General features: G+C 34.9%; 2 protein-coding genes and 1 pseudogene across 2 annotated transcripts; all 3 read right to left on the reverse strand.

Annotated features, from left to right (window-relative positions):
• Nucleotides 1-276: 276 nt before the first annotated feature.
• Nucleotides 277-9,366, reverse strand: LOC101207833. The gene is made up of 12 exons (XM_011655283.2): nucleotides 8,091-9,366; nucleotides 6,761-6,963; nucleotides 6,486-6,683; nucleotides 5,642-5,713; nucleotides 5,257-5,352; nucleotides 4,477-4,556; nucleotides 3,976-4,051; nucleotides 3,161-3,371; nucleotides 2,798-2,991; nucleotides 1,779-1,884; nucleotides 1,449-1,538; nucleotides 277-1,368 (listed from the first exon to the last, which is right to left on the reverse strand). The coding sequence occupies exons 1-12, from the start codon at nucleotides 8,617-8,619 to the stop codon at nucleotides 620-622; spliced, it is 2,604 nt and encodes an 867-aa protein (XP_011653585.1). The 5' UTR covers nucleotides 8,620-9,366; the 3' UTR covers nucleotides 277-619.
• Nucleotides 9,367-11,660: 2,294 nt separating this feature from the next.
• LOC101207588 (pre-mRNA-splicing factor CWC22 homolog) lies at nucleotides 11,661-18,320 on the reverse strand. The gene is made up of 8 exons (XM_004142081.3): nucleotides 18,062-18,320; nucleotides 14,829-15,921; nucleotides 14,531-14,720; nucleotides 13,974-14,077; nucleotides 13,581-13,683; nucleotides 13,134-13,441; nucleotides 12,616-12,921; nucleotides 11,661-12,248 (listed from the first exon to the last, which is right to left on the reverse strand). The coding sequence occupies exons 2-8, from the start codon at nucleotides 15,852-15,854 to the stop codon at nucleotides 11,892-11,894; spliced, it is 2,394 nt and encodes a 797-aa protein (XP_004142129.1). The 5' UTR covers nucleotides 15,855-15,921; nucleotides 18,062-18,320; the 3' UTR covers nucleotides 11,661-11,891.
• On the reverse strand, nucleotides 15,928-17,711 carry LOC105435366 (annotated as a pseudogene).
• Nucleotides 18,321-18,584: the final 264 nt, after the last annotated feature.

The raw sequence follows: 18,584 nt of genomic DNA on the forward strand, positions 1-18,584 counted from the left end.
TGTCTACAATGTAAAAATGAAGAAAAAGTAGAGTTTAGTACAAAATGATATCAAATGAGGTTGGTGAATAGAAGGAAGCAAAGCTACTGTTCGGAAGGTTGTCGATTTGGACGGATATCCTTCAATCAGTTTAAGTGAAATTCACAAAAGAAATAAAGGAAGACAGAGCTCACGTGAACAGCCTTTATTTTCAGAAAATGACTCTAAATCATTTCTTGCTTTTGCATTCAAAGGAATAGAATATTGTCATCCACCATTTTTTTTAACTCTCTTTCATTGCTGCTGTCCCCATGCTAAAGACTTTTATTCATTACACTGCTATATATATTAATGAAATGAGTATCTAATACAGTCACAACAACTTGGGTACATTGCATCAAGCACTAATAATACAATTCAAGCTATAAACATCTTTCTTTTTCTTAACCGGTGAGTATCTGGATCGACTTACGTGCATTGCTTTGAAAGCGAATGAGAAACTGATGAAAAAGGAAAAGAGGATCACTGAATCATCTATATTGTGTTATTTGTAGTTATTACTTACCCTACCACTAATTGTAAACGTAAAAAGCTAATGATAACTCTGCTGATGACTATTTCAATCTTTCAACCTACATGGCTAAGCATTAAAGTTGAAGTAAACTGTATAAGATTCATCTACGAAACTCAGCAATGGTGCCAGAAGAAAGTTCCTTGTCATTCCTTTTGTAACAAAGCTTATTGGATGATACTGACTTGCTCCACTTTCCAGCAAAAAACTGGACGCTTCATCGAATCCATCATCTAATGACAGCTTTGACTTGCAGCTTAGCTTTAACTGTGCACCAGATTCATAGTTCACTCCACTGTAAACAAAGCAGCCTTCATTATCTATGGATGCCAACGATACCGTTCCATTCTTTCCATCTAATCCCTCAACTAGATAGAAATCAGAGGAGTGCCCCTCCGAGTTTGCATCAGCAATTTCAAGTCTCTCGTCTTTTCCTTTATTTCCTAGAACCATCCCTGGAAAACTAAATGGTTCTAGCATGACCCGTTTGCCAATAACATCTTGCAATTCTGTGACTTTGGCAGATGGGTCATCTATGATGAGCCTGAATGTAGCATGGACAGCAGAATCCGTCCCTTGTCCAGGATATTTTTCCATTGTTATTGACTGGTTTGAGTTTGTTAAGGCAAAAGATGTCTTCCCAGATGCTTGGGAAAAAGTAACAAGAAAAGTATTGTACGCGGAAGGAACATGAGTTATCCAGTCTGATAAAGAATCGGCCTGTTGGGTTTTGATTTCCCAGTCACCATTACTATAGGCTGCCAGCAGATAGGGGCCAAACAGGATTGCTTTGACGGAAGCATATTCAGATCGATCATCTGAGTATATTCACGCAAGAGTGATTGATTATCTAAACATTGTAATGAAACATCTATATCAGATTGGATAGATAATATACCATCAATAGCTTCAGTTCTTAGGTTAATGGGTAGCTCAAGGCTTAACTTGTTCCCTGAGCTCCATGAGTTAGTAACCGATTTGAAGTTACCTGCAACATAAGAAAACAGGAGTAAGAAACATAAAATTTCACCGGAATGATGCCATGTAAAAGCGTCTGGTGAAAGTCCAATGGAAACTAGACTGAACAGGAGGTACTGTAGTTCAAGAATATATAAGAGCCAGAATAAGATGCAAGATGTATTCAGACGAACTTGAAACTCGAGTCAAATAGTGCTTTCTCCTGCTCTACTATAAAGAGAAACCAGCAGAGGGTTATGGCGGTATATACCATTAATGTTGTTTCCCAAACTCTGACCATTTAGTACAACTTTTGCGCCACTCGCACTTGTCCAACTTGGAATTCGCAAATTAATGGTAGACGAATGTACTGATCCCTGCATAATTCAGGTCAAACGGAAATTAGTTAGTTCCCCATGGAAACGAAACCACTACTCAACAGGCAGAGAAATCGAAAACATATTGGGTTTGAAAGTTTCCTCGAAAGATTCAGACAATCTCTGGCATTTTACATAATACAAACAGATGACTTGCAGAGTTAGTAACCAAAGATTTTAAAACAATTGTGTTTTCACTGCTCAGCTTGGGATCAAGCAAAGATGGAAATCTAAATCTTTTATCCCTGTCCACGAACTCACTGAATCTTCATTTTAGAATTTTCAAGATTTCTAGTCAGTTTCATCTTCACAGGGTAAAATTTTAATCCTGCATCTGAACCGTGCAAATACGTTGAACAATAATGCAACTTTACACCAATCTTTTCTACTTATGAACAACTTCTCCTAGCTATTCTAATCATATACAATCCAAGGTCCACCGGTCTATCTTGGCTAAGCCTGAGCCCATTGATTTGATTCTCCTCTTCAGTGAAATACGACTAGAAATATCAGGAAATGGCTAGTTTCAGTGTTACTTAACGCATCTGGTTGTTTCCACGTTAAATTCACTCCTAGCTTCGTAGAAGTTTTGTTAAATCTTTTATAACCCAATGCCATATATAACACTATATTATGTAAAACCACCATGTGTAAACCCCCGGCTGAATAAGAACCATGAAAAAAATAAAGGGCTTAGAGAGATGGATACCTACGTTGTGAAAATATAGTTGATCAAATGCATAAATTGGCCAGGACACTCACATATGTAAATAAGTGCACATACTATTCAATGGTTTGTCTCTTTGAAAGTTTGAAGTCATAATAAGATAATCTGATGATGTGCATGGACAAAACTTTATATCAGAAAGCCATAAAAGTATTTGCGTCATGAGAAATGTAAAAAGTATACCACCTTGGGAGAAAATGTCAATGTCATCCTGAGTTTTGGATCCTCTGAATGAATAGGATCAACTGTCTGATTTAGCAAAACATTTCCTGATTTCCAATCAAGAGAACTTGATATATACTGGATAACATAAAGCGTGGGGGTTTGTAGTTCCTCCTCAAAGTATATGGAATCTCCCAACTTGGAGAATGATTCAATTCCTAAATTAAGAGCAAGAAATGAAACAATTGAATGAGAACAAGCGACAGAAACCTCTACGGACAACATCTTCATTCATATACAGACAAGATTATGCGAATATAACTGATAATTTTTAAGTAATCGCAGAGACTAAAACAAAAGGAATGTCTGAGCATAATGAAGTCAAACCTGTGCCATAGCAACACCAAAAAGATTCAAATGGGGTCCCCCATCCATGGTAGCTTATGGCTTTAGAACTTCCACTACCTAATGGAAGCATGTAAATCATTACCCCAGGGTCAGTTCCTCTTTGGATGCTCAGCACCCCATTTGTAAGAGCCCGCTCATAGTAATCGGCGTATGCTATTTCCTTGGTCCATTTGAACAAGTTGCGAGAGACCTATAATATCATCAACTAGAGTAAAAATATTGCGAGAAAAGTGTGTTCATCTAAAAATGCTTATACAGAATCAACATGAAGTGTATAATATAACCCTCACCCCATCAGGACGATGCATCAAATTCTACATAAACTGTTGACAAAGTGCAAAAGGAAGAAGAGATGGCGGAAAGATTTTCAGCATATTACACAATTACTTGTAGAATTACTATTAGAAATATTATTAAAGTGTTAGGGTATATAAGTACTTAGATAGGGAGTGTGTTATTTTAATATGAAACAGATGGGGAGTGTGTAATGGTATTTGGTTATAAATTTTGGGGGTGGGAAATGATGAGGGTAGGCATTATGATAGTGAATTAGGGGTTGAGAGATATCTCAAGAGGGGAGGATCAAAGCACCCCATTATACTTGGGGAGTAAATTGTAATTCCTTTTATTTTTTATATATATCAAAAGTTGGCTTCTATTAAATTACTAGTTCAAAGTATATCTTTTTTTTTTCCCAGAAGAAAGCAAAATAATAGGGGTCCTTTATTTCCAAAGGAGGCTAGCTGAGAATTCAAATAATCTGCAAAAATTATAGCCAAAGGAAAGTGTAATACCTTAAGCATGTTGTAAGTTGTACATGACTCTTCAGTTTCCGTTCCTAGAGCATCTGCCAATCTCTTGGGATCTCTCCTGCTCATAGGTCAAAGGAGGAAAGACTGTGATGTTAAAAAGTGTATGGAAATTAAAAAGATGCAGAAGCCAACTTTGAAGAAGGAAATGTCAGAATAGAAACAGCAATAAAATACAAAGTCATATAATTTTCATACAAGATGAAGCACAAAATAAGTAACTAACTAATTGGAGCCTAATGCTCACTTTTTAATTGTATAACACCATGGTTAAGGAGGATGGAAGATTTCAAACACAAGACAAGCATTTTCGAAAAACGGGCACAAAGGCTGTATATACATGGATTATATGTCTGCATTAATATATATAAAAACAATCAAATAAAGAAACAGAAAATGAGACTGAGTACTATACATAAGGATGTACATGAAGTCCTACAATACATAGCGCACATAATTTTAAATAGAAGACTCCAGTGTCCATACCAGAACTCATGCACTGATGTCCCTCCTGTTGCATAGCTGTGGGAGGAGTTAACAATGTCCATAAAATATGTGGATATTTCCTGGAATAAAGAATTTCAAATAGCTCAATAAAAATAGCTTTCTAAGTCGAACCTGTCATTCAATCACAAACCAGATTAGAAATTAGAATTCAACTAAACATTGACAGACTCAATGAAAGGTTTAGGGAAAAAGAAAGAAAAGAAAGCTTCAAGCAAACTTAGGAAGAAATCAAAAAATATATTGTTCATAACTAATACTGCATTGTCTTCATAACTAATATTTATTTTTATAGAAACAACTTTCATTGAGATAATAATTAAAAAATACGGAGGCAAAAACCAAAAGCCACTAAAAAAAGAAAGGATTTCCCTCTAAAAGAAGAGACCACAACTATACAAAATAGCGCATAAAGAGTGGTCAGAAAAAGTCTTCAAAACCAAAGCCCAAATGGAAACATGATATGTAACAACACACCAAACCTCAAAAGATCCCCACTAAGAACCCGTAAACAATCTCTATTATTCTGTCCCCCTCATAACCTAAAGAACAACACACACCCCAACAATCCATAAGAGGCATCCCTTCTCACGAAGGATGAATGAATGAAGAAATCTCTGATTACATCATTAGAAACTCTATGCTAAGCAAGCAAGAATATAGAGAAGTGTTTGAACATTAAAAATTTTAATGAATTAATTAATTGTTAAAATTTATTATTGTTATTATTAAAAAAATTCAGACAAATGCGAAGAGATTTACCTTATACAGTGGATCACCGGTGACTTCATACCGCATTTGAGATCCAACAACAATTGGGATATGTGTATTAACATGGAAACCTGAAATGTCTTCTGCCTATAACCAAAGGAGAGAATCCTCGAGATATTACTATCCCAGCAAAATCAAACTTGTGATATAAAGTTTTTGTTTAGTTTTATAAACAAGCAAACTTAATTCCAACGGTTTCCATCTTGTTTTAAAGCTCTCGTTCTCAAATGTAAGGAGTATAAAAAATTGTCATTTCTAATAAAATGATAAAAGAGTGATTGCACAACACTTCATTCTTTCCCTCATATTTGGCAGTGAATGTTCAATAAAACACTAATTCTACTGTACAACTCCGGATTGAGCAAGAAACAGTTACCTGTACGGCAAGAAGGCCTAGAAAGCACGGTTTGTCAAAAAGGTGTGCCAGTAATAAGTGCTTTGTATTTCCCTGCATGTGTTTTACAAAGCACACTTCATAAGTCTCTTATGCACAGATGCCAACATTTTTAGTTTGTACTTCAAAACATAGAAACTCGTTAATAAATAGGCAAATACATCTAAATAGATGGAAAGCTAAAATCAACTATCAAAGGCAAGTTAATTATCCAAAGAGGTGCCATGTTGATGTCAGGTAAGGCATCCAAACAATTTTAGGTTCAAGCCAACAGGACTATGTGGCAGATTCTCAATAGTATGTTTCTTGGATTGAATTAGACTTCTTTGTTTTGGAAGGAATCACGTAGGGGATGTTTGAGGCAAAAAGTTGGTTATTATAGTCCTAAGTTATTATAGTTGGGTTCTAATAGTTTGCGTTTGAGGTGATTATTTTAGTTTAGGCTATAATAGTATATGTTCAAGTGTAAACTATTCTAGTTGGAGAAGGAAATAGTAAACACCATAACAAATAATAAAAAAAATGATGAATGTAAAATAGTAAAAATTGTAGCAAATAGTAAATACTATGGCAAGTAGGATTTTGAAAAGGTGTTGACTGTAACTAAGTAACTAATTGAGAGTACAAAATAGAATTTACAGTAGCAAGAGGTAGTTAATATAATCTTGGTTAATCCCCAAACACCATATTGTTTGAATGGTCTCCTCCTTTTGTCCAGAGACATGTATGAAAAATCATATTAAATGGAGATCCAATTTGATGGATATTACCCTCAAATTATAGATCACATTAAACCAATGAGAGTAAGAATAGAAGAATCACATACTGTTATCCTGTACAACCGGTAGAGCACATCATTCATGCCACCAGTTTCTTCATTAAGGGACCGATAGTGTCTCTCTACAGTGTACTTCAATATGACATTTTGAACCCGGTTGTAGAAGTACTCAACCATCCATGTAACCATTTTTAAGGCTTGAGAATTACCAGCAAAAGTATATTGATCCAACAATCCTGCCAATATCTGTCACAATATACAAAAATCAAATGATGTGATAACTTCTTAGGGCATTTTGTGTCCAAGTCTATGAGAAACTTTACCTTGTGGATGGTGTAATATGGCGCCCAAACAGGTTGAACAGCTTCAAAACGATCAAACTCCTCAGAGGGAAAAGCAGAAAGATATCCTGTGCCCATTTTGTCCTGACAAGTAGCCAAACCAGAAACTAGTGCAGACATCTTCTCTTTAAGAACAGAGTTGCCAGTGCTTGCCCACATTTGGGCTGACGCACTTAGGTAGTGACCTTCAGTTTGAGAGAACAAGCTATCAATAGTTGATTACATAGGCTAAAGCTACAAAACATAACCTATATTGTCAGTCATAAAAACATAATTGCATTTAATAGATTTGTGGACGTGTGTCCGAGAACAAGAAGGCCTCCATATTCCGCAGTAAGTTAGTCAGAAGAAAATAATTGCCTTGGCAAAAACTAGATAATGAATAGCTCAGCTTCTAATTTTGTGTCTAACAAGTTCATATATTCAACATTTTTTTAACATTAGCTAATCTATTAAAGATAACATTGAATTTTTTATTTAATAGAACACTAATTTTGATCTCATATCTACTATCCATTAGTTCCGTGAATAAAAATGCCAAATAGTCAAGGACCTATTAGACATAAAACTCTTATTAGATACAAGATCAAAAGCTTGATGATTAATTAGACACCTCTTTAAAGCTATTAAACTTGATTGTGCATGTTGGTGTTTGGGAGAAAACAGCCAAAATTATAGTTTAATCAAATAGAAAACAACCAAGAACAATGATTGCGCTTGTGTGTGTTTGGGAAAAAAAGAAAAAGAGATTTAGATTTCTGAATCCACCGGTGGCCAAACTTAGAAGTACAGTTTGAGATTAAGTTCTGAGATTGGAAGTATAAACCAAGTTAGCATGAGAAATGAGTCAAATGACAAGTGACATCTTCTGAATTCAGTTAGACTCTTAGCTAAAGCAGGGGCATTGAGCACTACCAATGTATAGGTCTTAAAATTTCTTGGATGGTTAATATTGAAAAAGAACAAATTAGTAACAAAAATGTCACTTAATTTTTTTATTTAAACTAAACCTTCTTGCCCTCCAACCCTTTAAAATAAGAATTCAGGTTGGGGAGAAAGAATGGATCAAAAAATGACCAGAATGGAGTTGAACTTGATAGATACTGTTGACGAACTTGACATGAACAAAATGAATTCATATTTAATACTTAAAAGGTAAATGTCTTTTCCAAAGCTATTATGGGACCTCTGTGCAATGCCAATGACTCGTCTACTGGTATATTCTCAAAAGACAGAAGCATGCCAGAAAAGATGAACATAACAACAAAAACCATAAGGACAAATAAAAGCACGATTAAAAGATATGACTAACCTACAAAATGACCACGAAGCTCACAGTCTGATTTTTCCCACCCAACATACGGTTCTCCAGGTGTAGGCAAACCAGCTGTCTTCCTAAAGCTCCAAAGCAACCTATCCACATCCAACATCAATAGATACTTCAAATTTGTTGTCTGAGCCGTCCCATGTAACGAGTTTGGATCCAACCGTACATCGTGCAAAGAAATTTCCTTGAGCATACCACCAGGAATTCGCAGCCCATCTTTATTTTTCATTTGTCTATACATCATTTCCCAATTATATTCATTTTCTTCCTTCAACATTTTTCTTGGTAGCAAATTAGACCAAGCAAAGTCATCAGTTGGTGTCAAGTGGTAATGGGAAAACAATTCTTTTTTCCAAGTTACATTACCTGATGATAAGAGCTCATATCTAAAAGTATGTGATCCAAGTTGAGTAGGAGTGTTTGTACACTCCTTTAGAGAATCACAATTACAGAGGAGGAATGCCAATAAGACCACCAAAACCACCCACATTTTGAGAAACTGACAAATTTTCATAGCAACTAAATAGAGGACAGGAGAAGAAAGAATCAAATCAGAGCGGAATTAATATGAAATAGAAGGTAAATTTGAATTCAGCGAGAGGAAACAATCAAGACACAATGAAACTAGTAGGTGAAGAACAACCCAGTGAAAAGAATCAAAAGCACTTGATAGTAACTACTAAACCCAGAATGCAAGACGCCTAATTTCAGAAAGAGCATAACCCAAGATCACATTCAGAAGCATGTAATCCAACAAATGAATAATGAAAAGGAAAAGCTGGGAGGAGGAGTAAATAAGAGGAAGCACATGTGAGGAGTTATATATATAGATAGAATGATAGAACAGAGAGAGCCCCACAAATGAAGCTATAATTCAGGCCATCTCGTGAAAGGCAAGAATGGTGAAGTGAAAAAGAAAAGAAAAGGCAAATTACTTACTTTTTGTAGATCGAAGTATACTAAAACTAAAAGTATAGTGAACAAAAACCAAAATTCTAAAAGATAATATTTTTCGATAAATGTGGATGAGAGAAGAAGAGGGTATATATGAAGACAAGTTAGAATCACGGATGTGGTGCCATTTTCTGCTAGGGTTTGACTCATTCGCATGGAATCCAACATACAGGAGATGGGTTCTGAAGCCATTGGAGAGTAAATCGCATTCACAGAAACAACCAAAGACAAAGTGGAATTGGAAATCAAAATTTCATCCATTTCGCAATTTGGGATTTGGGAAATGAGAATTCCCATCAAACTCCTCAATCTTCTTGGCGCCATCTTCATCTTCTTTACCTTCTTTACCTTCCTTACCTTCATTTCCTTTTTTTCTCTTTTCCAAAAACAGTAAAGAAAATAACCGTTTTTTTAAAAAAATTATGAAACAATCACTCTTAAATCATAACTTTATTTTTAATAATCATAATCATAATTATTATTAGATACACTAATCATTTTCATATTTAATTTAGAGTTTATCTAATTTTAGTTCTTATAATTTAAATAAATCTTAAATATCTATTAATTAGAGTTCATTTTTTTAAAAAAAATTATGATATTTATTAGAATTTATCCTATAAATGTTTAAAATAGATTCACATTTTGTATTTCTCATTTAAAATTCCTTAAAAATACAAAAAAAAAAATTAGACAATTCAAAGTATATGGACAAAAACGATATTTTAATCTAAATACTATCAGACGGATAATTTTTTACCATTCATACAAAAACGAAAACAAAACAGAATTTTTATTTATAATTGGATCATGAATTTGAGTTTTTGTGAGAATTTATCAATTCTAAAACAGCTTTTTCTTAATTAATTAGTTTGTATTTTTCTTTTTTTGTTGGAGAGGAATATTTGTTAATGTAGTTGGAGGTTAGAAGAAAAGAATAAAGAGGATAAGAAAAAATGGTAAGATATATAGTAACTATATATTATAATTTTGAGAATTGAGTGTTACAATATTTTCAATCACCCGACAGTTTGTCTTTGTGACATTTTTGAATTCAAATAAATTAATCCTTTTCTTACATTGGTTGCTTCCTAATTCATATTTGTATAATTGTTTCCATTAATAAAAGTAAGAATATAGAGGTTGATTTTTTAAAAAGTTAAAAAGAATGATATCTCAACTAATTTCAATTTAATAATAAGTTAATAACGTAAATACTTTACTATTGTACTAAAAGAACTACGTATTATTAACCCAATGTGTCACTTTGCTTAGAGAAAAATGTGTTTGCATGTTGGTATGGTTACCACATACAATCTTATAAATAAGTTATAGAGTTTTATGATGAAAATTTGATCTACTTTTTTCGATCATAATGATGTAACTATATAGATAACATTAATTCAAACTTGTCGCTTTGTAACTATTGCCAATCAAACCTTTAAATTTCTCACGTTAGGGTATGCCATTTGGTGAAAAGATAGGATAGATCAAGAGTTTGGTCTCGACCAAACACGTCGTTTTATGCCTATAAACCTCTTTCTCACGTCCATTCGAGTTTCGGGATCGGATGTACCTTTAGCACTTTTTTTTTTCTTGTCTAGAGTGCATCTCACGTCCATTTGCTTGATCTCAATTATATCATTTGGTCTCAAACTATCCATAACAAATAAAATATTAATTAGATGTAAGCAAGAGATAAATTTGCTCATAAATTTATGTCAATGTTGAAGTAATCTTTCAAAAGTAAACTAAATACAAAGCTTAAACAGAAAAGCATGAAATATAATACAAATTCTAAAAGTTCCAAAATATGTGACAAATAATAATTCATACTTAGAAATATCTATATCATATAATGGTAGTAGATCGAAAGAGTGAGGTGGACAACAACGTTGGCATGTGACTATTAATATTTTGTGTTGGGTGGTGGTATTTAATTTGCATCATCCATTTGCAATATGTGACACTACTATACATAGCCAACTTGCATTATTTCTATAGCATTTAAACACTCATTATTTTGGTTTATGATTGTATTTTTTTTCAAGCAAACCAATATGATGACGACTTTAACAACAACAAAAAAGTCCCCTACGTATACGAAGATACAAATATCTCATATAAAAAGTATGCATACAATTAAGGAAAAAGAAAAATGCATCAACGTGTAACTAGTTATTAAAATTAGAAAATAAAACTAATTATTAAAAATAGAAAATAAAAACTTGACATAAAATTTAGTCACATGAATTTTACTAAAAGAAGATGTATACACAAACGATGGAGTATTTATATACAAACAATGGAGTGCACGAAGATTTATGCACAAATGATAGAGTACACGAAGCTGATTGTGTTTTATTAAGGGGTTTTAATATAGTTAGTACATAGTAGGTAGAACACACAAATCAAAATCATGACTTTTTTGCTTTCAAGCAAAGATATTTTATTTTAAGCTCCTCAAGATATGAAAATACACATCACAACCTCAAACATTAGTTAATGGAGTTGGAAAATTCAAACGTATTGTAAAATTAAATTATGTAATAATAATGATGAACCACAGTTTATAATTCATTTTCTCCATTGGGCCTGAAGTTAAACAATGGGAATCTCATCTTTTCTTATCATTGATTGTATTCAAATTTGGGAAGTAAAAATAATCCAAACATCTTCAGATTAATCTAATCATTTTAGGGGATGAAAAGGGCCAAAATTTCCATATAAACAATCAAACAAAGTTATTACACAACACAACACGATGCCTAGGAGAAGCAGGAAGATAAATCATCTTGGAGTGAATAGAGAAAATATACAAACATACTGATATCACCTTCGAGTTTTTCTTCTCTTTTTTTCACGTCTTCTATCTTCGATTTCACTATCTTCTGAATCTGATTTTGACTCTGAAGAACTAGAGTCTGAATCCGAAGAATCTGAGCTTTGAGATTCCTCATCGGAATCCGATACCGGTTTTTGCTGTTGCATGATTAGCCGTGGCATATTTTTTAAATATTCTCGCAAATTCTCAGTTAGACCACCGAGCCCAATAGAGGTGAAGAAGTTGATGGAAAATCTTGTGTTCTTCGGGTTATCCCTTGGGAATATAGATTCAAACGAATCTTGCATTGTCGGGTCGGTGAGACGTTCATTTAACAGTCGAATTCCCAAATGTTCTGATAATTCCTACACAATTAAGACCAAGATACAAAAATTAACATCTACCAAAATAGTGAAAAACACAACTTTCTTAATTTCAATGCCTAATTGCAAACTTTACAGCTACCATCATTCTTTTAAAGAAACAGCATTAGTTATTGACAAGAAATAGATTAGTTATTGACAAGAAATAGATTAGTTATTGACGAGAAATAGATGATAACTGGCACGAGTGACAATGGTAAAGTGTAGAATGCGGTGTTAATTTGACGACCGATAAGTTTTACATCAAACTACTCTATCTTAAGTAGAAGCAAAATTAACAAGTACTCTAAAGAAACATTAGCAAAGGAAAACAATCATATAGATCACGATTAGGATAGATGAGAAATACCTGGAAGAGGATTTTAATAAAAATCCTTGATGAAGATGTGGTGTCTTCTTCAGTCAGGCGGATGTATGACAAAACATGCCATGGGAGAGCATCAGTGCCGAGTAAGTGGGCGAAAAATTTGGCCACGTTTCTTAACTTATTGGTTTCAAGCCTATGAATCATCGAATACTGCTGGACAAAGCATTTATCAAAATTCTCCTGATACACTTTGTTGATCTTGCAAAATCTTTGCCCCAACAGACCATAATATCGAAGATAAGTTCTCTCCTGACTGCAACATTCCAATAACATGACGCATAACTCAATCTGCAAAGACCACAAAAACGAATGAACACACTTACACGTGTACCACTTGTATAATATATCGATTGCAATAGACAATCATGCAAGACAAACATCAATATTACAGGTCACTATTATAAACAGGAAACAAACTTTGATTTCAGAAAAAGTGCAGGCAGCCTATGAAATTAATTAAAAGGAAGTTATGACCAACAGAAAGAACTAAAAGAACTTACTTCTTGACCAGGCTCGAGTTTAATTTTTAGAAGCTTATGCCCTGCCTCTTCAAAATCTACACTGGACATAATTGTCAGATAAATTGTCCTTCTTAGGTTCACAAGGTTGGTTTCAGTTTCGTCATTTATTTGCATCTGCTCTTCATCTTCTTCTTCTGATTCATCTTCTTCGTCCTCATCTTCCGATTCATCTGATCCAGCATCAGATCTGTCTTCTTCATCCTCGGATTCCTCACCAAGTATATTTTTCTTTAAATCCTCATAACGCTTCTCGTTTTCGAGGAAATTTGGATCAGACTTGAAGATATCTGGAAGCAAGATAGGAAAAATATAAGAATGAAAAATTACATTAAAACAAAGCATACATCATGAGAAGACCTACTCTGATTAACTAATAAGCCATGCACAAGTTTTTATTTTATTTATTATTTAAGGGGGAAAAAATACCAAGAGTAATCTCGGGATCTATCTCTTCTTGCAAGGAGATTTCATGAGTTAACTGATCTTCTTGCTCTACGAGGTCGAGTTCTGGACGAACAGCTGGATAGCCCTGAATTAAATCCAAAAGGAAAAAGAGAAAAATTAAAAATACAACACTGTTGCTGCTAATGCTATGCAAGGAAATATGTGTGCTTGGAAACAAACAATAAGAAATTCTTCAGACTCAACATTTTCAGGTACATTGAAAAGGGTGAACTAGAAAACTGAAGTAGATTTTATAAACATACATGTAGAAACCAACTGAAAAGGCAACTGCTGTGTACTAAAAGGCAAATGATTCATTTCTGAAACGATTAATTATTTAAGGGTTCATCCCATTGTGAGAATTATAGACTATACCTCAAACTTTGCTTTCCTTATCGCAAATAGGCCTTCAATCAGAAACTGAACCCTTTTGTCTATTTCTCCTTCATGAAGAATTCCACGAAAACGCTCAAATATTCCTACAATCAATGAACAAGAAATGACAGAAACATGAATATACAAGCTTGAGGTTAAATAGGTGGGGATCATGAGGAAATTTATCTTTTAAAACAACAAAACTAAAATAAATAAATAAAACTTGATCGAACAAAATCTGTTCCATAGGGTGAAAAATGTCCTTGAGTTCTAAAGACTAAAATAAAATTATTTTTCAAATGATAGGAAATACCAAAAGAAAAATATTCAATGATCTCATTCTCTATATGGGAAACTTCAAAGATGAAAATATGGTGCAGATGGCAGAAGCTTTTCCAGAAAGGCAAACAGAATGAGCATGACTAGACAATTATAATTTCATGGAACAGATCCAAGCAAACAAAAAGCAGTCAACATGGTGAATTAAAATGATCGAGCACAGCAAAATGCAGAAACAATAAATAAATTTGCACAATTTATGGCAATTCCATACGCACCATGAAGCCCCTTAGGAGAAAGATCCTTGAGTATTGATCCACATTCAGTTACAAAACCGACGGCCACCTCCACGCTGTCATCTGTAGGATTCTCCAGCAACACAGTGAGTAATTCTAATGCAATTATTTCATGAGCCACTTGCTGATTAACCAAATGTGCTATAAATTTCACAGCAGCAAGTAGTTGAGGCTGTCAAAGATAAATAAAATAAATGAGAATCAGCAAAAGAATTTAACATGGAAGGTTTGACATCTAAATAGAAAAAATTATAAAAATTACAATCATTGTGAATATTACCTTGTCATTCCGTTTATATGCTCTTTTCAGCTGCAAAACAATTCTTCTCAATAGAAGATCACCCACTTCTGGAAACTTAGTATTGACAACAGCAACAAGTGCAGCAAATACATCGGTAAACCCTGGAGATGCCATTTGTGACTTCATACATGAACGGCAAAATAGACCCCTACCCCTGATCAAGTTCTCTGCAAATAACTCTGGAATGATATTCTTTATATTAGTAGCATTCACCTTGTTCACAAGCCCATTAATACTTTTTCGGAGTGCATCCCATGTCAAACGTTGATACTCAATGCTGCTCTTATCTTGGACCTCCTTCATCATTCTAGCCAACTTAAATGGTGGGATGTAAACACCCCCACTCTTTCCCAAATTTGAAGAATCAGGATTCAAATTGTTTTCAGTCTGTTTTTCCTGTCTATGAGGCTGTAGATGGTCAATAGTCCCTGTACCCACCTTTTCTTTCTCCCCAATGTTTCTTCTATCCTCTCTCCGTCCACTTGCCTCCTTATCTCGTTGATCTTGAAAATTGTTATGCTTGTAATCATGTTTTGAATGTCTTCTCTCCCTATCACTGTCAGTCCGGTTCCTCCGATGATCTGATTTTCTAAGCAACTCCTTGTCACGCTCATCTTTTGAATCATGATCCAAACGGCGATCATAATTTTTATTTTCATTCTCAGTTTCACGCTGTCTACGGTCATGCCTCCTATTCTTCCTCTCATCTTCATCAGAACTTTGATATGATTCTTTTCGGTTTTCTCTCTCTTGTCCTCTACTATGGCGTTTTTCATCATGATGTCTTCTGTCTCTATCATGTCTACTTTTGTTTCTCTCAGTTCTCTGTTCACCTTCATCAAAACTTTCATACGATTTTTTCTTGTCTCCTCTCTCTACTTCTCTGTGCAAATTTTTGTCCTGATGTCTTTTGTCTCTATCTTGCCTGTCATTGTCTCTGCTTGTTCTCCTGTTCCCTTTCACTTCATCCTCATCTGACGACTCTCGGCTATACTTCCTATCCATCTGACGACTCTGTAGGAAAATCTAAATGGCTTGAAAGCACAAATTTCTTTTCACCACCACCTAAAATCTATCCATCAGACAAAAAAAAAGCACTGATTAGCAGGAGGGGTCTTTAGTAAGATTTCTAGGGAAGATGCATATCAACAAAGCAGAAGTAGATAATATGTAAGGCCCTCCAAATTTATCCAAAAACATGGAGTATACTACGTTGCTACCTAACTACCCTTATCATAAATCCTGATAAACAGTACAATCTAAAACTTTGCATAAAGACTTCTAATCAACAACAAGCTTGTATTATAACGTATGATGAAAGACCATCTTACCAAATTAAAACTAAACTCAACAAATTCTCAAATCATTAAAATAAACTATACTAAATTACAACCGCCCAACCCAAGGGCAAACAATAATTAAAATGTAACAATTAGGTTTTGTTTCATTAAAAAAAATTGCAAACATAGCAATGTCAAGAAAAAAAAAAAACTAACCAACAAAATAGAGAAAGTTTTATCAAAAGCACAAAATACTATGCAGACAACCTCCATCGCACACGTAGCAACCACCTGCTACGTGCCTCCTACGTTTCTATCGTTACCTAAAAACAAACATGTTTGGAAAGGTTGTGTGTATTCATAATACTCAGTAACTCTACTAAAGGCTCATACAAGCATAACAATTAACATGCACCTAGCAACGTAACTATGTGGACCTAAAACATTTCAGTCAAAATATTTATTTAGACAGAGGGGACAATTAAACCATCTTAAGAAGCACTGTGCAAATTTGTTGGTAAAAAACTCTAGGACACTTTACTCCAACTAATGGTAGTTGGCACCCGGTTAGCCAAAAGGGGAGCCAACCCTCTAGCAAAGGCACTTCAGTCACAGTAAACATTTAGTTACTAGCTCTCTGGTGGTGCATGAGTGAACTCTAGTAGAACTCTTTTGAAGCCAATTCCAGCTCACTCTCCTACTCGATCTTACATTTATGTGATCTCAAATGGTTATTTTGCCACTTCTATTAAACATACTTTAACCATAACTAAACATGAGTTCTCGTAACTCGGGGCATTTTCCATCTACTTTTTTTAAGCAAAATAAACTCTATGAAGTCCTGCTGAATATCATTCGATCAAATTCTTAATCAACGATATTATGGCAAAACCGTAAGAGATGGAACAGCTGGCATGCAACTAAAATCTAGCAAATTTTGGTTATTGAAGTTCAAGATAACACACTGGCATTGAATTAGGCTCGGAAAAGTAAAAGATCAAATCAAACTCCATATCCCTTGCTATTTCTCTTTCCTCTAGCCCTCTCAAAATTCCTTCCCTTAAACCTCACATATGGCTAGGAATGGCTGTGTAACACACCAGGTGCTGGACCAAAATGCTTTCATGCCTTTTGGGAGTTCTTAGGACCTCTAAGAGGAACGTGTTCTGACCCAGATGAGCCCTCAAAGCAAGCTGGTCAAATGACAAACATTCCCAGCCAGCCTTTTCGATCCTTGACCTTGCTGTCTGAGTAAGCCTCAGAGCTTTCAATGCTGGAACTTCACAGATGCGAATTTCATCGGCAATTTTCCCAACAATAGAAACCTTACTTTCCTTTCCTTCCATGGACTGGATAGCATAGAGAGCGAAAGTGGAGGCTTGTTAACCTTGCTTAATAACAGGCGCTAGAGAATCACAGCATCGAAATTGCTTCCAGTCTGACGGACAAGGAAGCGGTAAAGCTGGACGAGTAACTTAAGGTAGATATCATCAGATTTGGATGCAGTCCTCTTGGTCTTCTTACTCTTACCTCCTGCTATGCCAAGTTTTAGTAGCCGCCGCCGCCGCCGGTTTCCATGTACTTAAAACTAAAAAAAAGGTATCATCTACATGCATGTAACGTAAGATGCTCAAACCACAAACAAGTAATGTAATTCAGACATCCACGCCACATAATCAGATCACATATCAACAAATTCAAAACGCATAGCACATAGAACACTCGTTCTTTACATCCAAGTAAAATAATTAACACAACCACCCCATTAATCAAAATTCAAAATACACATATTAAACAAATTCAATGTTCACGGCACATAACACAGAACACATACCAAAAGAAGAAAAAAAAGTGTCCAACCAAGCCAAAGGCTTTCGATAAGTAATGCCACTTACTTGAAAAGCAATTGTAACAATGAACTAACAGAGTTACCTGAACAAGATCGCCCCAAAAACTCGCTTAAATTAGCAGCGTCGAAACGGTGGTTTTAACGCGGCGTTGAGGTAGCAGACCGCGCAAAATCACCGCGAGACTTCTCCAGTGAAGTGATATTGAGGAGGGCGGCGTCGAAGGAAGGTGGATCGGAGGGGCAGCGTGCGGTGGCCGGAAGAGAAATGCGAGAAGCAGGAGAGAGGAACGAGATAAAAAGGAAGAAAGGGAGGGAATAAGGGTCAGCAGATCTTGTGCACTTTCAAGAGAAAAATACCCCTCGGGTCTTCAGAGTTCTTCAAGCCCAACACCAACAAATGGGCTTTTCGAAACTCAAATTCAGCCTCGTGGGCTCGGTTAACTCAATTTTCAGACCAACCCAAATATTCCTCTTCGTTTGGTAGTTAGCCCGGACTACCCGACTCAGTTTAGTTAATTTAAAATTAGTCATTGGGTTGAATTAATTTAAAATTTGTATTGAATTGAGTTTAAAATTTTAATTTTTTTAAAATCAGTTTGGAAAATA

Source organism: Cucumis sativus, chromosome 4 (assembly GCF_000004075.3).
Source record: "Cucumis sativus cultivar 9930 chromosome 4, Cucumber_9930_V3, whole genome shotgun sequence".
NCBI classification, from domain to species: domain Eukaryota; kingdom Viridiplantae; phylum Streptophyta; class Magnoliopsida; order Cucurbitales; family Cucurbitaceae; genus Cucumis; species Cucumis sativus.